Raw genomic sequence first — 23,558 nt, forward strand, 5'->3', positions numbered from 1 at the left:
TCTAATGGGGGCGAAACACGTCTCCTCTAGAAGCATTTTAAGGTAATATTCTCCCCGAGTGTCCGACTCGTTGGTTGAATGGTCAGCGCACTGGCCTTCGGTTCAGAGGGTCCTGGGTTCGATTCCCGACCGGGTCGTGGATTTTAATGACTTCTGATTAATTCTTCTGGCTCGGGGACTGTGGGTTTGTGTCCGTCCCAACACTCTTCTCTTCATATTCAGACAACATATCATACGGCCAACCACCACAGAAACACGCAATAGCGATTACACCCCTTCATATAGGGTTGGCGTCAGGAAGGGCATCCGCCCGCAAAACAGGGCCAAATACACATGTGCTACGCAGTTCGCACCCGCGACCCCACAGGTGTGGTGAAAGCGGTAGGAAGAAAAGAAGAAGAAGAAGAAGAAGAAGAAGAAGAAGAAGAAAATTCTCCCCGAGTAATGTGTTACATGCTGGCACCGTTCTAGTAAAGGGTGTTCAACTATTGGGGAAGGTAAGTAACTTGTCAGAGCCGGCCCTGTGGTGTAGGGGTAGCGTGCCTGCCTCTTATCCGGAGGCCCCGGGTTCGATTCCCTGCCAGGTCAGGGATTTCTACCTGGATCTGAGGGCTGGTTCGAGGTCCACTTAGCCTACGTGATTAGAATTGAGGAGCTATCTGACGGCGAGATGACGGCCCCGGTCTAGAAAGCCAAGAATAACGGCCGAGAGGATTCGTCGTGCTGACCACACGACACCTCGTAATCTGCAGACCTTCGGGCTGAGCAGCGATTGCTTGGTAGGCCAAGGCCCTTCAAGAGCTGTAGTGCCATGGGGTTTGGTTTGGTTTTAAGTAACTTGTCAGTCATGTTGCTAGGGGCGTGCTAGAGGGGGAAGGAGGGCGGGTCAGCTAGACATTTCATTACGAACGTAAATCGCCATTCCCAAATAGGCAACATTTTCTTCGCGCAAACGTGCCTATTGCTAATATAGACCTACGCGTCATTGCAGAAAGTCCAGGATGAGTTGTGGGGAGCCCCACTGGTTAGAGGGACATGTCTCACTCCTTGGATGATGTAGTAACTATGCAGTGTTTCACAACGCAGGTATTCGTGTAGTCTTCAATTTAAGCTGATTTCTTTTTTGTTCGTCGGGAGCCGGATATATGTTTCCAGGAGCTGCAACCTGTTCAGGTGCTACTTTATTTTTCCCATGCTCGTAGTGTAGAATTAGCTGACGAAACAGCTTCTAGCGAAGACATTAAGTATTGTAACACTGCATATCAATATCACCTCTTCCGGGAGATCATCTCGTTACTCAAGGCATGTCCGTGAGAGAATTCTTTGATTCCAGTTAAACAAATCAGTCATGTGGAAGATAAATTCTCGGCACGAAATGTGATACAATTGGTTAGCTCTATCTCCCCGAGACTTAACTTGCTAAATTCTTCAACCTCCTGACGAGGAACTGAAGACAACGTCCTAGTACGCCTTTACAGTCTCGGCTGGGATGCTCCCTTCGTCATGACTCAGTGTTGATTCCTTGGTTCCTCAGACGGTTATTTCCTTAATTTATCAATTAGTCTCTCCGTACATGGTGGGGCTTCGGCTGTGAAGTCTGCTATTACAATTATGCTCCTTGATAAATTCAATATTCTGTGCTCTATAACTATTTAAAATTAAAAGCAGGTAACAAGAAGCTGCGTGGCCTCCTCAGAGGCCTGGTGCAGCTCTTTTGATTTGATGCCCGTAGGTGACCTGCGCGTCGTGATGAGGATGAAATGATGATGAAGACCGCACATACACCCAGTCCCCGTGCTAGGGGAATTAACCAATTATGTTTAAAATTCCCGACCCTGCAGGGAATGTAACCCGGGACCCCTGTGACCAAATGCCAGCACACTAACCACTTAGCCATGTAGCTGGACAGTAGGTAATTAATCGTGTGTTCCCCTCTAGTAGGCTAGTGAGGCTTGCGACGATCACGAGGCCTCTAGCTGAGGAAGTGTTTGCAGACAGAGTGATCAGTGCTGGTATATTTCCCCCTCGTTCTCCAGATCTAACTATGTGTGATTTTTACTTGTGAAGTAAACTGAAAGAAAACATTACGAATGGAGTCAGAAAATTTACAGTGGCAGAACTCCCTCGAGTCAGCCACAAAGTGGTTACCAGATACAATGTCTGTGTAACCCAGGAAGGACGACACTTCCAGCATCTTTTATGAGGTAAGATTTCATTTAAGATTGTATACACGCTTAAAGCAGGTCGGCTGCGCGCGACTTATGCCTATTGCTCACGGAAAAATGTTTCGTAAAATTTGTTGTACAATTAATTTTATAAAAATTTGGTGAAAACAAGTTGTGTTGCTCATGGTAAAATTATTTTAAAAAATCCGTGGAAGCATCAGGGTGGCCATCTACGAACTCACTTCTGAACAAGGATGTGCATGTGCTGCCATCTATCAATAAACTTTTAAACCAAGAATCAGCTGTTCAACTTACAGTGTGTTTGAGAGTATGGCTCCAACAAACAAATCAAAACTTGCTGCTTTAGCTGCAATTATATGTTGTACAGTGGTAAAAAGGAAGAAAAGAAATGCTTCCTTAGTCCACCCGGATCCTGTCATTTTAGAAAGAAGTGTTTGTTTACAATCGAGCTTCACAATCTTCTCACGACGTAGTACCAGCATCATCGCGATGTCAGCTTCGCTGATTGGTTCGTTTCGTAAAATTAATTTTACGGAATAGAACATGTCCTATTTTATGAAAAGTTTTATCAAAGGTTTTATAAAACTTGAATTTGACCGTGAGCAACAGAAATTTTATAAAACTAAATTATTGTACAATAAATTTGACAGAAAATTTTACCGTGAGCAACACCGTACGTTCGGTCCGAGTTTATATGAGAGACCCTGTGTTATTAAATCAGCAATAATAGCACAAATGTAGCCTACTCATCATCATCATCATCACTGTTTACCCTCCAGGTTCGGTTTTTCCCTCGGACTCAGCGAGGGATCCCACCTCTACCGCCTCGAGGGCAGTGTCCTGGAGCTTCAGACTCCTGGTCGGGGGATACAACCGGGGAGAATGACCAGTACCTCGCCCAGGCGGCCTCACCTGCTATGCTGAACAGGGGCCTTGTGGAGGGATGGGAAGATTGGAAGGGATAGGCAAGGAAGAGGGAAGGAAGCGGCCGTGGCCTTAAGTTAGGTACCATCCCGGCATTCGCCTGGAGGAGAAGTGGGAAACCACGGAAAACCACTTCCAGGATGGCTGAAGTGGGAATCGAACCCACCTCTACTCAGTTGACCTCCCGAGGCTGAGTGGACCCCGTTCCAGCCCTCGTACCACTTTTCAAATTTCGTGGCAGAGCCGGGAATCGAACCCGGGCCTCCGGGGGTGGCAGCTAATCACGCTAACCACTACACCACAGAGGCGGACTGTAGCCTACTCAATCGTTTAAATGTTTAAGAGATGAAAATTGTGGAGGGGAATTATTTCATATTTGGCGAGACTTACCAAAATATGGCAACCTTACCGCACAAATATTCGAGTCTGTGGCGCTGAGTCACAGAGCCAGTAAACTCACGCCGCTAACGTGTGCATTTCGTGAACGTGAAGTGTTTCAGATCTAAATATACCACCTCCTTAATGATATACGAGTAACTCAGTGTGTCAGCTGTCAGTGCTCGGTAGTTTTCCCGCACCGTGTAGTGAGTAACACAGACACCACGTCGAATAAAAGTATCGAGTAAATTATACATTCTCAAAGCTCAAATGAAATGAAAAAATGAAATGAAATGGCGTATGGCTTTTAGTGCCGGGAGTGTCCGAGGACAAGTTCGGCTCACCAGATGCAGGTCTTTCTATCTGACTCCCGTAGGCGACCTGCGCGTCGTGATGTGGATAAAATGATGATGAAGACAACACATACGCCCAGTCCCCGTGCCAGCGAGATTAACCAATTAACGTTAAAATTCCCGACCCTGCCGGGAATCGAACCCGGGATCCTGTGGCCAAAAGCCAGCACGCTAACCATTTAGCCACGGAGGTGGACATTCTCAAAGCTGAAAATAATGTATATCAGGCTAACATTTAATAAAGACGACAACAAGAAGGAGGGTTTAATATTTCGTCGCAATGAAGTAAGTCCACGGGCGGTATCCGAAACCTTTGTAGACGAATTTCTTACTGTTACGCCATGTTCCATGCCAAAATGGTGAGCGTGCTCTCTTTTGGTCAGACGGGTCCCGGGTTGGATTCCCGGCATGGTCGGGAATTTTAACCATAATTGGTTAATTTCACTGGCACGGGGGCTGAGTGTATGTGTCGTCTTCATCATCATCTCATCCTCATCACGACGCGCAGGTCGCCTACGGGTGTCAAATCAAAAGACCTGCACCTGGCGAGACGAACATGTTCTCGGACACTCCCGGCACTAGAAGCCATACGCCATTTCCATTCTTTATTGTTACGAATAAGGCATTCTCTGGTTTATTGGACTAATTTAATCCAGGATGACGCAATCCCTATACACACAATTTTACTTGACACGAGTAACAACACATTACTAATCAGTGGTTGTTTACAAATGATCTCTTGTCCTCACTGCAGGTCTGTGGTTTAGAACGAGCGATCCTTCCGTTATCTTGACTGACAGGTTTCTTTCTCACCTTGCTTCGCACGCACTAGTCACTTCACACAGCACCGTCCAAACAAATGCCCGATGGTTATCACAACACACGACTGCTGTTCACTTGGCTCGACTCCAGACAAGGCCGATAATTCATGCGACTGCTCCACACAACGAACTACTCAACCCATAGGTCTATCACTCGACAAGACAACAACACAGCAGCAACGACTACACATAGACAACTCTCTACAACAGCAACGACAACAACTGCTCTACATTCCAACACACCAACACCGTCATAAACTCTTTGACACCGACTGCTGGTTTGGGGCGAGCCTCATTTTATGTACCTGGTGAGAAAGTTCTGGTTCAACGTTCAATCCACAGAAACACCAGAAAGAAAGCACAATAGAAGGATACGTCACCATAAGCCCTCAGGCTGACCAGGAAGTCGCCGGTCTGTCCCTCTAATCCCTTCTAGGAAATACCGAATGGGGCTACAACAAGGCTAAAAGTCAGTGACCTCCTTGTCCTCTCCCCTTCATCCACTTTGGCCGCACAAAACAACTGGAGATCGCTGGAAACGTAAACACATCACTAGCGATCTCGCTTCAAAACATTCCTGCACATTCGGCTGGCGTCAGGATGGGCATCCGAAAATTAAACAGAGCCAAGTCTATATGTGCTACACAGTTCGCACCTGCAACCCCACCAGGTGTGAGGAAATCGCCGGAAAATGAAGAAGAATTCAAAAACTAATCTAATTACAAAAGTATCTTTTCTGTAGTCTATAATTATTATTATTATTATTATTATTATTATTATTATTATTATTATTATTATTATTATTATTACTATTAATGCAACCTATTTAACCTAATTTAGCTTTCATCTACAGTATAATTAGCATACATTACTCAATAATATTTAAATATCCCATCAGAGGATCACCCACCTGTCACGGATTTCCCAGCTGAAGATACCGGGGTTCTCCTTGCGATAATCCTCGATTCGCCCCTCCACCTCTGGCGTGGCGACGCGAGGCTTACTGCCACCAATGACGCCTGGTCGGATGCTCCCCGTCTCCTGGTAGCGGTTCAGGATCTTGGAGACGCAACCATGAGAAACACGCAGTTGGCGAGAGATGACACAGGGACGAACACCAGCAGCGGCCATCTCTACGATCTTGAGTCTGATGTGGTTCGGTAGAGGCCTGCCGTTGATGAAGACACCACCCAACTGGTTCACACGGCCCTGACCTGCAAAGCCAGGACACCCACTGCTGTTAGATGATGACAATCTTATTTCGGCCTAGAGTCGGTCTAGCACCGCTATCCCCAAAACTTGAAACATTATACAATTCATATTTAGTGAGCCTCCTAATTTTTCTCAGTATTAATAATAATAATAATAATAATAATAATAATAATAATAATAATAATAATAATAATAATAACCTGTATGACATGTTCAAACGTGTAATTGCCCTGTTTAACAGTGCCTGTGATACGAGGAGCGATTTGGAAGACGCAGAATCATTGAGGTTTCAGCATTTAGTGTGTTATTGGTAAAAATCGATCTTTATATCGAATGTGACACAGTCATTCGCCACCATGAGCTCTTGTGTAGCATATCACAACGCTGTTTCGAGGCAAGGTGTTAATTTTAAGATTCAGTATAGTTGTCAAGTTGGTACCGCTGTAACTGTGTTAAAATAGGAGACGTGGAATTACACTTCTTAACATCTGAAAATCAAGTTTGGCGGTGTAATCTTTAAAGACGATGTAATGTACGTGGATTAGAAGTGACAACAACGATACCATCTATTGGTGGCATTTATCAGTTCTTACTGAAGATGAGGAAAGAAATTGCAGAGGTGAATAAATCAAGAGCAGAGGCTGAGCGAGATTTAGGCAGAAGTCTGGAGTTAGCTCATGTAAAGTCGGATGAAAATGTTACATTTATTACAATTAATACATCTGTAGATTCATTGACGATAGTATTTTTCATCACGGTCCATGCTTTAATATAAGGAAAGGAAATTTAAGATTTAGGCAACTGTTCATTGCTTCAGTCTCCAAAACGGTGTTTAAGCACTTCCCTCTTATTAATAAGTGTGAAACGTGAAGAAAATTAATTAATAAATATGGTCGCCTATAGATATCAACTTTGCTTGAGGATATGACAAATATATTAATATCGTCGCTGCAGGGACAAAACCTCCTATGTGAAATATTTTAGCTTAGAACTATGGCCGGTAAGGTTCTGACATCTAAGGTGCAATATTGTGTGAATCTTGTCAAGGCATTCTCGCTCTTCTTAAAGTATGTGCTGCTGGTCAGTATATCTCCTAAAATATTATCACATAGGAGGATTTGCCTCGGTAACGATGATACGTTAAAGGAACAAAGACAAAGACACCTCCGTACAGGCCATGAAGGCCCTTGGAGGGGTGGAAGGTAAAGGCTTCCACCATTGTTAAACCTCGGCACGTGATGGGGTAGAGTGGTTAGCTCTACGCCCGACCGCCTTTTGCCCCCAGGAATTAACCTGGTACTCATTTTTGGTGTAGGCTGACTGAACCTCAGGGCCATATGCACCTCCGGAAGTGGAAATCTCGTTTCTTAAATTTTACGACTTCTTGACGGGGATTCGAACCCACGTCCTTCCGGGCGAACCGATGTTAAAGAAACTGTACTCGTAAAAGTGATTTGTTTATCTGTATAAAAACTACGTGCCTTACATTCTTAATGAATTGTGGTAACAGACTTCTGTAGACGGGATATTGTTTCTCCCATTCCATACATCATCTCGTTTACACGACAGTTTTTTTTATTTCCTTCCGATTTTCATATTTTAATTATGTTTTATTCAGTACAGTTTGTAAAAGCTACCTTTAAGTGGAGTGTGCCTCGGTTGGTGACACATTTAAAAATTAGTTCGTGAGAAATTTTGTTTTCAATTTTCGATGTAAAATGGACAACTTTGTGACACCTGAAGCGAGTAGTCTACATTCTATGAATCTGTAAATAGGAAAAACAATGACAGTTATTTAAAATATGGATTTCTTTCAGCGTGTGGAAAGGCACAATGTGTTGTCAGGTCCTATCTAACGAACGTATTAATCCATCAAAGTTAGTTCGGCACTTAGGAAAACAAACACATGTTTCTTAAAAGCAAATATTTAGAATGTTTTGTAAGAAAAATATATTTTGAAAATTCACAGGATTCTATTTGTAAAGTACGTCAGAGTGGTAACACAACACGTGAAGCACCCCATGCGTAACATTAAGAGTAGCTAAGGTAGATAAGCCCCGTACGCTTGCAGAACGACTGCGAAAATCCCATCCATTATATCAAGGAAATATAATTTTAGTTTAAGGATGTTCTTATAAATGTGATTTTCAATAATGCCTAATAAATGTGCTTTTGATACCGCCTGTGTCCTTTTTTCATTCAGAAATTCTTTTCTGAAAAAATGAAATGGCGTATGGCTTTTAGGGTCGGGAGTGTCCGAGAACAAGTTCGGCTCGCCAGATGCAGGTCTTTTGATTTGACGGCAGTAGGCGACCTGCGCGCCGTGATGAGGATGAAATTATGATGAGGACAACACATACACCCAGCCCCCGTGCCAGCGAAATTACCAAGGGTAGTTAAAATTTCCGATCCTGCCGGGAATCGAGCTCGTGACCCCTGTGACCAAAAGCCAGCACGCTAACTATTTAGCCAGGGAGCCTGACAATTATTCTCTATTCCCTTCGTACACACTGTTTTTATTTCGCAACTTCCTTTATTACGTATCAGGAACCCCAGTTTGAGGAACGCTGGGCTAACATGTTCGGGAGTGTAAGAAGCATGCTACTGACAGTATTGTCTAAACGGGAAGATGCTTCAGTCTTATAGACATGTGAATAGCAGCGCAAGGTTCAGGATTCCATAGGGCTATCTCTCGAGAGAGGCATCAGTATAATAAATAAGAAAACTAACAAATAAATACTAAATAAATGTATATCCTGAGCGAAAAAAAAAAAAAAAAAAAAAAATATATATATATGAAATTCCGGGAAGGACAGTTGCCTGTCTCCTGATGTACAGTGGTGACATATTTATTACCCTGAACACCTGCTGAGAAGACTGGCAGCAAGGTTGAGGGGACCATTGTCCATACCGGAGAGCAAAAGTTTAAAAATCGTAAGAAAGAAGAGGGATCAGAGATTCTGTGAAACGACAGAGAATATCTAGTAATTTCATAGCCTGGGCTGTGAGACAAGTACACTGATACAAGTAAATTTTGTTGATATTCTTTTTTTTACAAGTTGCTTTACGTCGCACCGACACAGATAGGTCTTATGGCGACGACGCGACTGGAATTGGCTAGGAGTGGGAAGAAAGCAGCCGTGGCCTTAATTAAGGTACAGCCTGGTGTGAAAATGGAAAACCACGGAATACCATCTTCAGGGCTGCCGACAGTGGTGTTCGAACCCAATATCCCCCGAATGCAAGCTGATAGCTAAGTGACCCAAACCGCACAGCCACTTGCTTGCTGCATTACAAATTATTTAGAGAGTTTCCGCGGAGATTGTGAACTGGTGTAGAAACAGGTCTACAGGTACACGGAATTATTCTAATGACTGCGGATATCACGATCATAGCCACGGGACCTCGAGTTTTGCGCAGAATACGAACCACGTGCTTTGGCATCATTCGAATCTCAGTGAGAAGTAGGCTGACCACTGAGGCACGAGCTGATTACGAAACAGGTGCAAGTGTGGAGTTTATTCAGACGCCTGCCACTTGCGAACTGCGCTGCACGTGTCAAATATGGGGAGGGACGTAGCCTACTGCATGGTAGTGTGATACACATATCAGGCAGAGGAATTAGTTATTCGTGGCTAAAATTTGCGACCCGGCCGGGAATCGAACTCTCTTCTGAACCACAGACCGCTCAAAGTAGCTCACCAGTACGAGAATTTTAGGGAGAGGGTGGCGCGGATATTTGGCACCCCTGGGACTCTCCCCTGCTGTTATGTATCACTCATCCAGAGATTTATAAGCACCTTATGACAGTCGTCTAACACGGGCTGAATTTCGCCGTTAGCTTTCCAAAGGTCTTTACGATAGTTCTTAATTGCCTCTTTGAGGGCAGAGGGACAGCTGGATCGCTTTATGGGCCCCTTATGAGCCACTGACACCAGGAGGCCTTGAAGTGAGGAGCACTGACCAGCCCCTCTTTATGATAGTGACGGAAAGTGAAGCATTCGGACAGTTTACTACCTGGCTACAAACAACTCACAAGCTTCAAGGTCCGTGACCTACCGACAAGGTAGCCAATTTCATAAGGACTGTAACTAATTTATAATAATATTAATGGACGGTCTGACTGTCGTTCAGAGAATAATAATAATAATAATAATAATAATAATAATAATAATAATAATAATAGTCCGCCTCTGTGGTGTAGTGGTTAGCGTGATTAGCTGCCACCCCCGGAGGCCCGGGTTCGATTCCCGGCTCTGCCACGAAATTTGAAAAGTGGTACGAGGGCTGGAACGGGGTCCACTCAGCCTCGGGAGGTCAACGGAGTAGAGGTGGGTTCGATTCCCACCTCAGCCATCCTGGAAGTGGTTTTCCGTGGTTTCCCCACTTCTCCTCCAGGCGAATGCCGGGATGGTACCTAACTTCAGGCCACGGCCGCTTCCTTCCCTCTTCCTTGCCTATCCCTTCCAATCCCCCCATCCCTCCACAAGGCCCCTGTTCAGCATAGCAGGTGAGGCCGCCTGGGCGAGGTACTGGTCATACTCCCCAGTTGTATCCCCGACCAAGAGTCTGAAGCTCCAGGACACTGCCCTTGAGGCGGTAGAGGTGGGATCCCTCGCTAAGTCCGAGGGAAAAACCGAACCCGGAGGGTAAACAGATGATGATAATGATGATAATAATAATAATAATAATAATAATAATAATAATAATAATAGTCCGCCTCTGTGGTGCAGCGGTTAGCGTGATTAGCTGCCACCCATGGAGGCCTGGGTTCAATTCCCGGCTTTGCCACGAAATTTGAAAAGTGGTACGAGGGCTGGAACGAGGTCCAATCAGCCTCGAAAGGACAAATAAATAGAAGGGGTTCGATTCCGACCTCGGCCATCCTCGAAGTGGTTTCTCACTTCTCCTCCAGGCAAATGCCGGGATGGCACCTGACTTAAGGCCACGGCCGCTTCCTTCCCTCTTCCTTGTCTCTTCATTTCCTAGTGCTTTTCCCACATGTGTGAGGTCGAGTGTGCGAACTGCGTCGCACATGAGGATTTGGCCCTGTTTTACGTCCGGATGCCCTTCCTGACGCCAACCCTATATATATATATATATATATATATATATATATATGTATGTAGGCCTATGTATGTATGTCCAGTCCGTCAGCGATGCCGCTGGTGGGATCCTCAACAGCTCTGTCATCAGCTGTCATAGATGGCCTAGGCATCACTGAAGAGGCGTACTAGGGAAATGAGGAGTGAGGTAGTTTCCCGTTGCTTTCCTCGCCGAGCCAGAGTTGCTATTACATATCAATATGCCAAGCCCACTGAAATGTATACACCAACCCACCCCATGAGCAACATTTTCACACCATTCATAGCAGGGACTGGCTCCATAAGGATTGGCATTACTAGCATCGCTCATACCTCAGTCACTTTCATATTGTCAAAGCCGAGGATAAGACAGAGACAGATTTATGAAAGTAACGAAATTGCTCTAGCCTATACCAGAAGACATAGTGCACTGTAAACACTAGGTCTTGCCAGCAAAGGCATTACCCTATATGGAGGGATGTAATCACTATTGCGTGTTTCTATGGTGGTTGGTAGTGTAGTGTGTTGTGTGAATATGACGAGGGGAGTGTTGGGACGGACACAAACGCCCAGCCCCCGAGCCGGAAGAATTAATCAGAAACGAAATTCTCCGACCCGGTCGGGAACCGAACCCCGGACCCTCTGAACCGAAGGCCAGTACGCTGACGAGTCGGACTCCCTCTACCTTGTCAATCCCTTCCAATCTTCCCATCTCACAAGGTCCCTGTTCAGTATAGCAAGTGAGGCTGTCTGGATGAGGTACTGGTCCTCCTCTCCAGTTGTATCCCTTTGACCCAAAGTCTCACGCTCCAGGACACTACCCTTGATGTGTTACAGGTGGGATCCCTTGCTGAGTTCGAGGGAAAAGAAAGAAAGAAAGAAAGACAGAAAGAAAGAAAGAAAGAAAGAAAGAAAGAAAGAAAGAAAAAGTAATAATAATAATAATAATAATAATAATAATAATAATAATAATAATAATACAAGGTGTTCAACTTTGCTTCAGCCGTTTTGCCCCCAACATTGGAGGCTTCAATGAAACAGATTACTTACACATGTATCATTCAAAGTAGTGTCCATCGCTGGCCATGACTTTCTCCCATCTTTCGGGCAGTGTTCGAATCCCGTGTCTAAAAAATTGTTCATCTTTTGAAGCTATCCACGAATCGATCCAATTTGTGACTTCTTCATGAGATCGGAAGTGTCGGTCAGCCAAGCCATGCGCCATTGATCGAAACAGGTGATAATCAGAGGGAGCAATGTCTGGAGAATACAGTGGGTGGGGTAGGATGTCCCATTTTAACATTCCCAGGTATGTTTTGACCTTTTTGCAACGTGGGGTCGAGCGTTGTCGTGTTGCAAAATCACTTTATCGTTCCTCTCACTCTATTGCGGCCGTTTGTCTTTCAATGCTCTGCTCAGACGCATTAATTGCGTTCGATAACGAGCACCTGTGATTGTTTCACCGGGTTTTAACACCTCATAGTACACGACGCTGAGCTGGTCCCACCAAATACAGAGCATGATCTTGGAGCCGTGAATATTCGGTTTTGCCGTCGACGTTGAAGCATGGCCGGGATATCCCCATGACTTTTTCCGTTTAGGGTTATTGTAATGAACCCATTTTTCGTCCCCGTTCAACGTCTCTTGGTTTCAACTCAAACGGGGCCCAGGTTACTTCTTTTTGAATCATGCCCATGGTCTTGAGACGTTTTGAAACGACTTGCTGTGTCACTCCCGCTGATCGTGCCAATTCTTCTTGAGTCTGACGCGAGTCTTCACTCAGCAATGTCTCCAATTCTGCATCTTCGAAAACTTTCTCTCTTCCACCACTATGCCGGTCTTCGACGTTAAAATCACCGTTCTTGAAGCGTTGAAACCACTCACGACACGTACTTCCACTAATAGCGCCCTCACCACACGTACGTGAGAGCATTCGATGAGACTCAGCCGCTGTTTTCTTCATATTGAAACAAAACAGTAACACCTCCCGCAAATGCCGAGAATTTGGCTCGTACACTGCCATGCTCAATCGAGAACAACTTTATCGACTAAGTTTGAATGGGGTTATGTTGACCGAGGTCCAAGCTAACTGCCTGACGTCTGCGATCTGTTTCGTTCGACCGCTACGTACCGTTGTCGCCATCCATCGGCAAACGGCGGAAGCAAAGTTGTACACCTTGTAATAATAATAATAATAATAATAATAATAATAATAATAATAATAATAATAATAATAATAATAATAATAATAATAATAATAATAATCAGGCGTCCGTCCCCAATATGAGCTATGTATTGCACAAACAACCTCAACTCTCAGAATATGATGTACAGTCAGCGTCCTGATTCTAATCCCCGTTCTACGAATAGCAGATTAATCGCTTGGCTAGGACAAGTGGGAGCCTGACACAAGTAACTGGAGTGAGTACCAAACCACCGAGCGAGATGGCTGTGCGGTACGTGCCTCGTAGCTGTCGGCTTGCATTCGGGAGCCCCAAGGATGTTTCTCATTTTTTACATAAGTGCACTTCCATAAAGGTCATTAGCCCTCCTCTTTCCCATCGTCACCAAAAAGCCTGTCTAAGTTGCTACGACGTCAGTGCACACCTTACTGGTCGTTTTCCTCTCGTTGTGTCTGTTCTCTATTTTCATTACAGATAAAAAAGTCCGTTTCCGTGGTTAAATGGTTAGTGTACAGGCCTTTGGTCCTGAAGGTCCCGGGTTCGATTTCTGGCCGGGTCGGGGATTTTGATCTTAATTGGTTAATTCCTCCGACTCGGGGGCTGGGTGTGTATGGCGTCTTCAGTATTATAATTCATTTGTGTAGGGCCCCATCGTCACATGCGCGTAGGTCGTCAACTTGAAAGAACTGTTTTCCATTTTTTTTTTTTTGCTAGTTGTTTTATGTCGTACCGACACAGATAGGTCTTACGGCGATGATGGGACAGGAAAGGGCTAGGAGTGGGAAGGAAGCGGCCGTGGCCTTAATTAAGGTACAGCCCCAGCATTTGCCTGGTGTGAAAATGGGAAACCACGGAAAACCATTTTCAGGGCTGCCGACAGTGGGGTTCGAACCTACTATCTCCCGAATACTGGATACTGGTCGCATTTAAGCGACTGCAGCTATCGAGCTCGGTACTTGAAAGAACTGCACCAGAGCATTCCAGAGGCCATACGCCATTAAATAACATGTGAACAACTTCATATACATTTTTAGTAAAATTTCCTTTGCCGAGCAAGTGGCCGTGCGGTTAGGATCAAGTAGCTGGAAGCTTGCATTCGGGAGATAGTGTGTACGAAACCCTCTGTCGGCAGCCCTGAGGATGGTTTCACTGTCGCTTCCTTCCCACACCTAGCCATTTCCTATCCCATTGTCGCCATAAAACCATCTGTGTCGGTGCGACGTAAAGCAAAAAAAAAAAAAAAAAAAATCCTTTAAGAGACAAATATTACAAGAAAGCATGTTCGAAATGAAAAACATCTCCTGGCGTTGCCGCGTTGTATTTTTTTTAAAAATGTTATTTGTTCCGGGCGTCGACCTCGAAAGATCTTTTTGGAAATTGCGGAAGTGTAAATAGTTGCATGTGAGGAAACGAACGTTAATGACGACACAAACACTCAGTCCCCAGGCCAGGGATATTAATCATTTACAATTAAAAGCCCCTGACCCGGCCTGGAATCGAACCCGGTGCCACCGGGAGACAGGCGTACGCGTTGCCCTGTAGCCTACACCGCGGGACTGGATTGGCATTGTCTTACTTTGCAGCGAAACTAGATCTTTACTGCATATGACACCACCTGGTGACAGAAAGTGAAGGAGAGCTGAAGAGTCTCCTACTGAAGGTGACAGGGGAGAGTACAAAAGCTGGACTATGCTGACTGTCAAGAAGATGAAAATCATGTCAACTAAACCTGCCACTTCCTGGTGCAAAGAGGGAGAAACAGTGGAGGTACAGTAGTTCTTAGTTTTTTTTCATCTTCTTAGCCTCCAAGATCTCCGTTGACGGTGACTGCAGCCATGACGCTAGCTCCTTGGGGGGAAGGCAATGGTTACGGGTCGGAAGTTTATGACCTGAAGAAGTACAAACTATACAAGAAAATACGACCTAAAAACAAGCTAAATATGACCTAAATAGGTAAAATATTACTTAAGCATTTTAGGTATAGTTAGCAAGTACCGAGCTCGATAGCTGCAGTCGCTTAAGTGCGGCCAGTATCCAGTAATCGGGAGATAGTGGGTTCGAGCCCCACTGTCGGCAGCCCTGAAGATGGTTTTCCGTGGTTTCCCATTTTCACACCAGGCAAATGCCGGGGCTGTACCTTAATTAAGGCCACGGCCGCTTCCTTCCATTTCTTAGGCCTCTCCTATCCTATCGTAGCCATAAGACATATCTGTGTCGGTGCGACGTAAAGCATTTGCCTGGTGAAATAAAGGGAAACCACGGAAAACCGTCTTCCGGGCTCCCGACAGTGGGGTTCGAACCTACTATCTCCCGGATACGAGCTCACAGCACGGCCAACCCGCCAGGTAAAATGAAGTATTAACATGCTTTTTGGTATCTGTCAGCGTACGTTCGTATGGCATCTCTTTCTCGCAATCATGTCTTCTAAACCTGCTACTTACAGTGTCTCTTTCGGGAAAAGAAAGAAATACATCGACTAAAGTATTTTGAAATCCTGTGTTTGAAAATCGACTCAGATTTCATGTACCTTATTAAAAACGACATCTCATTTAGATAAAAATATCTCAAAAGATAAGCAAATATGACCTTACATCGCGAAACTGAGCAAAATATGGCCATAGCAATAAAAATGACTGAAATATGCATTTATATGCAAAATAAAATTGCTTTAAACGGGCTCAGGGTTCCATCATTTACAGTTATTTTTTAATATTTCGGGTAAAATGACCTCAGAAATGAAATCTGACTTTTCCTTAACATCCGAACCTTAGCCAATGCCAAGGGCGTGAAAATGAAAGACTCCCTAGGCCTCGCAAACCTAATACCGTCTGGGTCGAAAAAGAACAAGACTTGACAAAGGGAGGTCGGATAGAATAGATGAAAGTCTGGCACAAGTACAGTAAGTGGAAATATTGCGAGGACTCAGCTAAGGGGCCCGTGGTCGCCAACCCACGCTTCCAAGGTAAGGGACACTGGGGCCCCTTTTAGTCGCCTATTATGACAGGCAGGGGATACTGTGGGTGTATTCTACGACCCCCACCCACAGGAGGATGCTGGGGAGGTCTGGTGGTAAAAAAAAAAAAGAAGAGGGCGACAACGGATGAGGAAGACTGATGACATCAAGAAGTCTCAATTTGGAAAGTCCTCGGGATATGGTGCAGGACAGATTAAAATGGTGCACTTTGGTCTATGGGAGAGGCGGAACAACAACATCTATAATCTTATATCACCTTGTTCGGTCGCAAGAGCCACCGTCCCTCATTTGAGTATTGGACGAGAGCTTGCGACCGGTTTAACTTCGTGACATCATGTGAGTTTTCAAGTAAAGCCTTTAACCCACTAACCGTGGGAATTCAAACCTTAGCCGTCTGTTACTGTACAAAATTTGATTCCGTATTATAATTTGTGGTGTCAGGGTGTCGCAACAGAAGACTGAAGGTGGTGGGGGGATGATTTTCGAGGAGTTCTAAACTAGAGTGCGTGTACTAAGGTCATACTTCTGTCTGGCAATGCAGTCAGGTTCTCTTACTATCTTCCGAAGTCGACAGTACTAGTTCTTTCATTTTCACCTGTTTATTAGCTCTTCTATTTCTTGTGCAGATTCTTTCAAAGAGTAGGATCTCTTACCTTCCGTTCAAGGGACGGTTGTAACTTCCACTATTAAATCACAGTACGTAGACATCAGTTTTGTATAAGGAAAACTTATCGAAAATCGTATCGCGGTGTGTTGCTAAAATGTTGACATTAATATTGAGGTTAAAGTTTTGTTTCGTGTTGCTCCTTGGCCAGTCAGCATTGAAGCCTTCATTTCATTTCCTGGGTGTGCCGGGTAGGGGATTTAATTCACGTATGATTAATTCATTAGGCTCGGGGACTGGGTATTTGTGTCTGTCCAAACATACTTATTTTCATAAACAGACAACAGACCCATACAGGATCGGTATCACGAAGGGTATCTGGCTGCAAAACAGGGACCAAGCTGGCACCCGGCATTTCAAAGAGGATGGGAAAAGTGCCGAAGGAAAAATAAGTTAGTTTTACTTAATTTCCGTAGATGAATATGTTGAAGATTAGACTAAGATAATGTAGAACTTTTTGACGTGCTAACTCCTGAGATAAAGAGTCACAAACGGGCCTCTCCCCAACGAAAGCCTTGAAATGAGGGCGCTTTATCCGAGAAAGAGTATTAAAGTATTACATAGGTTTTTAACTGCGAGTGTCTTAATTCACTATAATAACTTATCGTGTTTGTCTATTTTTTAAAAATTCCGAAGCCTGAAACATTAAACCTGGCATTCTTTAGAGTTTGCGCAGAGTGGCACATTGTTCAGGTACCACTTTTTATGGAGATTTACCAGACTGTTTGTTTTTTGTTGAGTTACATTTCGTGTTTTAGTGATGTCAGCCAAAAAAGGACACATACCAAGAGAACATTGTGGAAATACCATTTGGTTCGCAATCGTTATCTATAGTCAGCTTAAATGCGGCGAGTATCCAGTATTCGGGAGATCGTGGGTTCGAGCCCCTCTGTCGGCAGCCCTGAAGATGGTTTGCCGGGGTTTCCCATTTTCACACCAGGCACACACGGCCACTTCCTTCCCACTCCTAACCCTTTCCTGTCCCATCGTCGCCATAAGACCAATCCGTATCGGTGCGACGTTAATTAACTTGTAAAAGTAAAAATCTATAGTCAGTTACGCAGAACAAAATTACTTTACAGATATGAAATCAAGACCACAGAAAACAGAACGATTTTCAGTTCTTCCTCTCTGAAATCTCGTCTCGCTGCTGCAGATGGAAGTTTCTTTTGTTTTGTCGCTACAGTGCGAAATGTGGTCTCCTTGGGTCAACCGCACTGGTGTTTTCAGTTTAAAATTTCTCAGACCAATCGCAGCTATATGAAATGAATTCTTCCCCTTTACGTTCTTTGACTGACCTAAATTATGAAAAGATTATGTCTTTTCTCGATAACTTCTCGATAATAGGTAATACTGTTGTAAGCTGCTAATGCACCAAAGTCGGATATGGAAGTGTGATTTTGTATGGTCCCGTCGTACTTCCTCAAGGGAAGTGAGATAAGCCTTTTGGATTTTCATACTACAAAAGTTCGTGATATAATAATAATAATAATAATAATAATAATAATAATAATAATAATAATAATAATAATAATAATAATAATAATTTCGTGTGGCTATTTCTAGCCGAGTGCAGCCCTTGTAAGGCAGGCCCTCCGATGAGGGTGGGCGGCATATGCCTTGAGTAGGTAACTGCGTGTTATTGTGGTGGAGGATAGTGTTATGTGTGGTGTGTGAGTTGCACAGATGTTGGGGACAGCACAAACACCCAGGCCCCGAGCCAATGGAATTAACCAATGAAGGTTAAAATCCCCGACCCGGCTTGGAATTGAACCCGGGTCCCTCTGACCCGAAGGTCAGTACGCTGACCATTCAGCCAACGAGTCGGAAAATTCGTGATAAATATAATGCATCATCTGTAGGACTAGAGGTTATTTAATTCCGTTGCATGCGCAAAATTATGAAAAATCTACAGTATTTGTGATGATGTGAAACGCCTCATTGGAAGAAATGTGAAAAATGAAAACTGGAAATGTTTGTTTATAAGGAAAAAAATTAGAAACATATTTGCGTCGTTACGCCTCGAAATACCGCAATGTGACAATGCTGAGGAGAGATATGCTGACCCGCATCACATGTATCACAAAGAAAATTCGATGATGAAGTCATGCAGTATTGAGCCTTAGATGACAGAACCTTTATGGTCAGAGTTCTGAGCTGAAATACGCATTATCACATACCGGTAATGTTGAAAATATTTCTTACCAGACAAAGTAGGGGTCCTCATACGACGAAAAACGTAAAATTAGGCAATTCCCAATTTCCTTAATTTTGCCGAATGTTTGGAGAGATAAAGGGCCCGGAAAGGTTTCCAAATGTGAGTTTCGGAAAGCTCTATCAAACCAAAAACCAAATTTCGAAAATCACTTCCGGCCTAAATGCAGTTGCGAAAACACAGCCTAAAATAGCTTGTTTCTTCACTCGTTTTATTTTTGATTCAAAGCCTAGCGAAATTAACTTATTTACATAATTCTTTCTGTAATGTGTTCCTTGGTTCAGTAGCCTAAGTCATTTTATGAGTTTTTGAAAAATGTCCACACTGGATGTAGTTATAAGGGCTTGAAACTCTGCAGTGACTCGCATTAGCGCTCGTAGTGGTGCTTAAGTGAAAACATGCATCGACTCACATTAGCGCTCGTAGTGGTAGTGAAAGGCAACCTGCTAAGCTAATCGACTGGATAACGATGATTAAGAAAAGGATTGTAATTTTTAGGAATAAATAATATATCCTCATACTTTATTATATTTACCTAAAATTTGTAGCTCATATCCCTGGGATGTTTCCAACACTGAGTTGCTTGCCTAAAGGGTTAGAACTGTGGTTTTTCTAGGCACAAGACGATACAGCGTTGGCACTAGTGACCACACACATGTGTTTTGTTCCTCCGTTCGTAATGGCTAGGGTTCTCTGTTGAAACCTAAGTACTGTGAATATAACAAGACAGTTCGGAAAGTGAGTTAGTTAAATAAAATAAACTATATTGTTTGTTTCTTTGTGTAATTTTACCTGCTGGGAGCGATTTCTCCTTAATAACAATGTAGACCAGCAAGACGAATCCACGTGCGAATCTGACAACTGTACTTAAAGGTTAAGCAGTTCAGACAACTTTATAGTCTATTTCGTCTGGTTCCTTAGGGTCGGTAGATGCAGAGTGGGTTGTTGTTCCATAAGCTCTGTACTCTGACCGGCCAACCAAGCAGAGGAGAGGTGGTCACGGCTCTACCGTGGCTCTACGCCTCTGCATTCGGGAGACGGGCGTGGGTCACAGTGCTGCATTTCTCGCCTGGCCTCGCCCGTCGGCTCTCCTGAGAATGGTTTTCCGTGGTTTTCCATTCTCCTGCACTAAGGCGAATGCCGGGACAGTTTGTAGTATAGGCCACGGCCGCCTACCCCCTCACATTCTCCGCACATCTCCTTCAACGTAACAAATCTCCCAGCCTGAAAGACGGCGTAACCGTCTAAGAGGCCCGCCTCCCCCTTCAGGGGAAGAATGAAAACGTTTCGTAGTAGTAGTAGTAGTAGTAGTAGTAGTAGTAGTAGTAGTGGGCTCCTTAGCTGAACTGTCAGGGATCGGGCCTTTGGTTGAGAAGATCCCGGGTTCGATTCCCGGCCGGCACGAAGATTTTAAGAAACCGGAGATTGGGTGTCTTAATATACAAGATCTACATTCAGCACATCACACTACCACAGGAAGACGGAATGGTGAATGGGATTAGCGTTAGTACTGGGTGTGGTGGTTTGCCGATGTACAGGACTACACAGTCTGAGTTGTCAGTTGAAGCAGTTCTTGTGTACTGGGTTCCTGAATGCTGTGCTTGATCTTCATGTAAAGACCAGGTTGTCAGTGATAGTATTTACGCTTCTGTATTCACATGTTATTCTATATCATGCCCTTGTCTTCAATATTCCAATTTCTTCAACTGAAAATTAAGTGGAAATTCGTCATCAGGTACCACGAAGGAGCGAGTGCCTATTGTATTATTATAAATGTTATTCAAACCAACTACAATAATTCCTTAATTCTGGTACAGGGAATTTACGAGACACACCAAGGACAGCTCTATTAAATAAACAAGTTCTGTCTGTAGAGATAGGCCTACATGAACAGAAGTTTGACAATTTTAACACGAACAGCGTAGAACACTGCAGCACTGCTGGGGCCGTAGTACGTTCGCATCTGTCTTTCCCACCCCATCGTCATCTTAAGAGTGTGACGTAACCCAGTACGGTACTTCTGTGTGGGTGGTTGATCCCAAGTCACGGATTCGATCGCATATTCACTCATTCACTCAGCATACGATCCGTACAGTTCAGCACTATCGGAATGGCGAAACTGGTTGACTAGTCAGTGTAGTCGTCTTCTGTTCAGAGGACACCGGCTTCGATTCGCGGCCGGCTCGGAGAGTTTAACCTTACAGTAGCCTACCTAACAAAAGTTACGACCACCAGCGAAAATCAGTTAAAGAACTCCTGGTCCTACACGTATTGTACGAATTGGTCTGCAAAATATTTTGCCGTTATTCGTGTTAAATACAAGTTATGAAAAACAACCGTTGAAATACCGAATGTTAAGAGTTATTGTTTCAAGCATTTTGAGAACCTATAAAAATACCCCCTTTTGAGTGTAAACGCCATCCTGTTCACTAAACTACAGGAGGTATACAACTGTTTTTTTTTCCTAAATAACTATTTAATACTGTGTATATTGGCATAAAAGACGAAGGATGAAAGTATCAAAGGTTAGCCTTTTTCGGGGCTGTTCTTTTTGAAATTTCGAACTTAAATAATAAAACTAACACTGTATTTGGAAGAGCTTGAAAAATCTTTAAAATCCCCTGGTTATCCGTATGAGCCACCTATCTGGAGATAGGTGGTGTGTGAGGTACCGATACCGGTGCACCCATTGGTGCTCCTCTGTCAGTCTGTTATGAGTGTATTCAGGTTATAATTTTTAAATCGGTTAAGTTGTTCATTAAATTGTTTAAAATCATTATGCGCATTTGTGACCTTGTGTGATATGTCTGTGTGTTTACCAGAGACAACAGTAACTTATTCTGTTTGTGATGGCTGACACATTGAATTATATTTAAATACAGCATATGGTAGGACACAGATCGTTGCTCATCCGTATACCAACCACGCCGGGTATGCTTTTGAGAATGCAAGGCCTTAACTTATGCCGTATATTTTGCGCTAATTCATTTGTGAATACATTTTATTGCAGATGTTGGGTTATAACGTTTGCAGCGTTAGTTTGGCTATTACCGGTGCGGTGTCCGACTCGTTGGCTGAATGGTCAGCATACTGGCCTTCGGTTCAGAGGGTCCCGGGTTCGATTCCCGGCCGAGTCGGGGATTTTAACCTTATTAATTCCAATGGCTCGGGGGCTGGGGGTGTGTGTGGGGTATTTAACATTAGAAATCATCCTAGGTAGGGGCCTCATCTTCGCAGACATGCAGCTCGCCTAATAGGCCGTCTACTAGAAAAAGACCTGCACCAGGCCTCTCCGGAGGCCGTACGCCATTATTATTATTATTATTATTATTATTATTTTTATTTCCGGTGCGGTGCGCCTGCCTCGGTTTTAGTTGGTTCCAGTGCTTTTAAAAAGGCTTAGGTTTTTAAAAGGAAATGAGAACTTTCTATGTAAACTTGGCGGGTATTTCTACTGATAGAGTGGAGGGGGTTGGAGGTTGGAAAGGGTCTGATTCGGTCTTATATTAGTATATGGTGGTAATTGGGGTTTCTGTTCTGGGTCGTGATAAAATCTTTGGAATGAGCTACCATCACCGAAGTTGCACTCCTCACGTAGTACAGGCTTCACTCAACAGATCGCAGGGGTCGATACATGCTACAGATGGAGAATTATCACAGACTAACGTTTTTGAGGTTACAATCACCGTCCGAACTGGGAAGTGAGTATTGTGAAAAATGCAGGGGGGAAAAGGCGCTGTGATACTACGTTCGGCTTTAACGGAAATATGCACTCTATTGGATAGGTATTTAGAAAAAATTAAGTAGCCATAATACATGCCGTAGTTTAGTGAACAGAGTGACGGTTACAACCAAAATGTTGTAGGTTCTCGAAATGATTAAAAAATTATAAATCATAAACTTAATTCGATATTTCAGCGGCTATTTTTTTTATAAGTTGTGTATCAACACGTATAAGCCAAAAACATATTTGCGGACCAATTCGTACGATAAATGTAGGGCCACGAGTTCATTAAGTGATTTGCGCTGGTGCTCTTAACCTTCCCTTGGCTCGAGGATTTAGTGTTTATACTGTCCTCAACATTCCTGTAACTCGCACACCACACACAACACTACCCTTCACTAAAAACAACACGCAGTTCCCATACACGGCAGACGCCACCCACCCTCGTTGGAGGGCTGCACCAGGTGAGGCGAACATGTCCTCGGACATTCCTGGCACTAAAAAAAAAAAGCTGTGTCGCCATAAGACCTATCTGTGTCGGTGCGACGTAAAGCCCCTAGCAAAAAAACAAAGAAAAAGCTGTACAGTAAATTAATAGAGAGCACTATCGGAATGTAGAAATTGGCACGCAGGCTGGTATTATAACAGGCGCGCGGTACAACTCGCAGAGAGAGCAGGCGTGAGGCCCGATATCTCCCGTAGCGAAGGCGGGTAGCAGTCAACCTCTCTGTGGGGCGTGTTCTTTGACCAAAGCCGCCCGACCTGCGTCATGGGACCTTGCACTTCTGTCCACCTGTTCCACAAGCAGAGTAGGTCGTCATCCCTATTCAAAGTGCAGGA

At 44.0% G+C, this 23,558-nt stretch overlaps 1 protein-coding gene across 1 annotated transcript in view; it reads right to left on the reverse strand.

Annotated features, from left to right (window-relative positions):
- LOC136877792 (protein gooseberry-like) overlaps positions 1-23,558 on the reverse strand; it is a 187,586-nt gene that overhangs the window by 104,108 nt on the left and 59,920 nt on the right. Inside the window, exon 2 of the mRNA XM_067151998.2 lies at positions 5,573-5,876. Within this exon, the coding sequence (XP_067008099.1) occupies positions 5,573-5,876 (304 nt within the window). The remainder of the gene's footprint in view (positions 1-5,572; positions 5,877-23,558) is intronic.

The sequence above is a fragment of the Anabrus simplex genome, chromosome 7 (genome assembly GCF_040414725.1).
Source record: "Anabrus simplex isolate iqAnaSimp1 chromosome 7, ASM4041472v1, whole genome shotgun sequence".
NCBI lineage: Eukaryota > Metazoa > Arthropoda > Insecta > Orthoptera > Tettigoniidae > Anabrus > Anabrus simplex.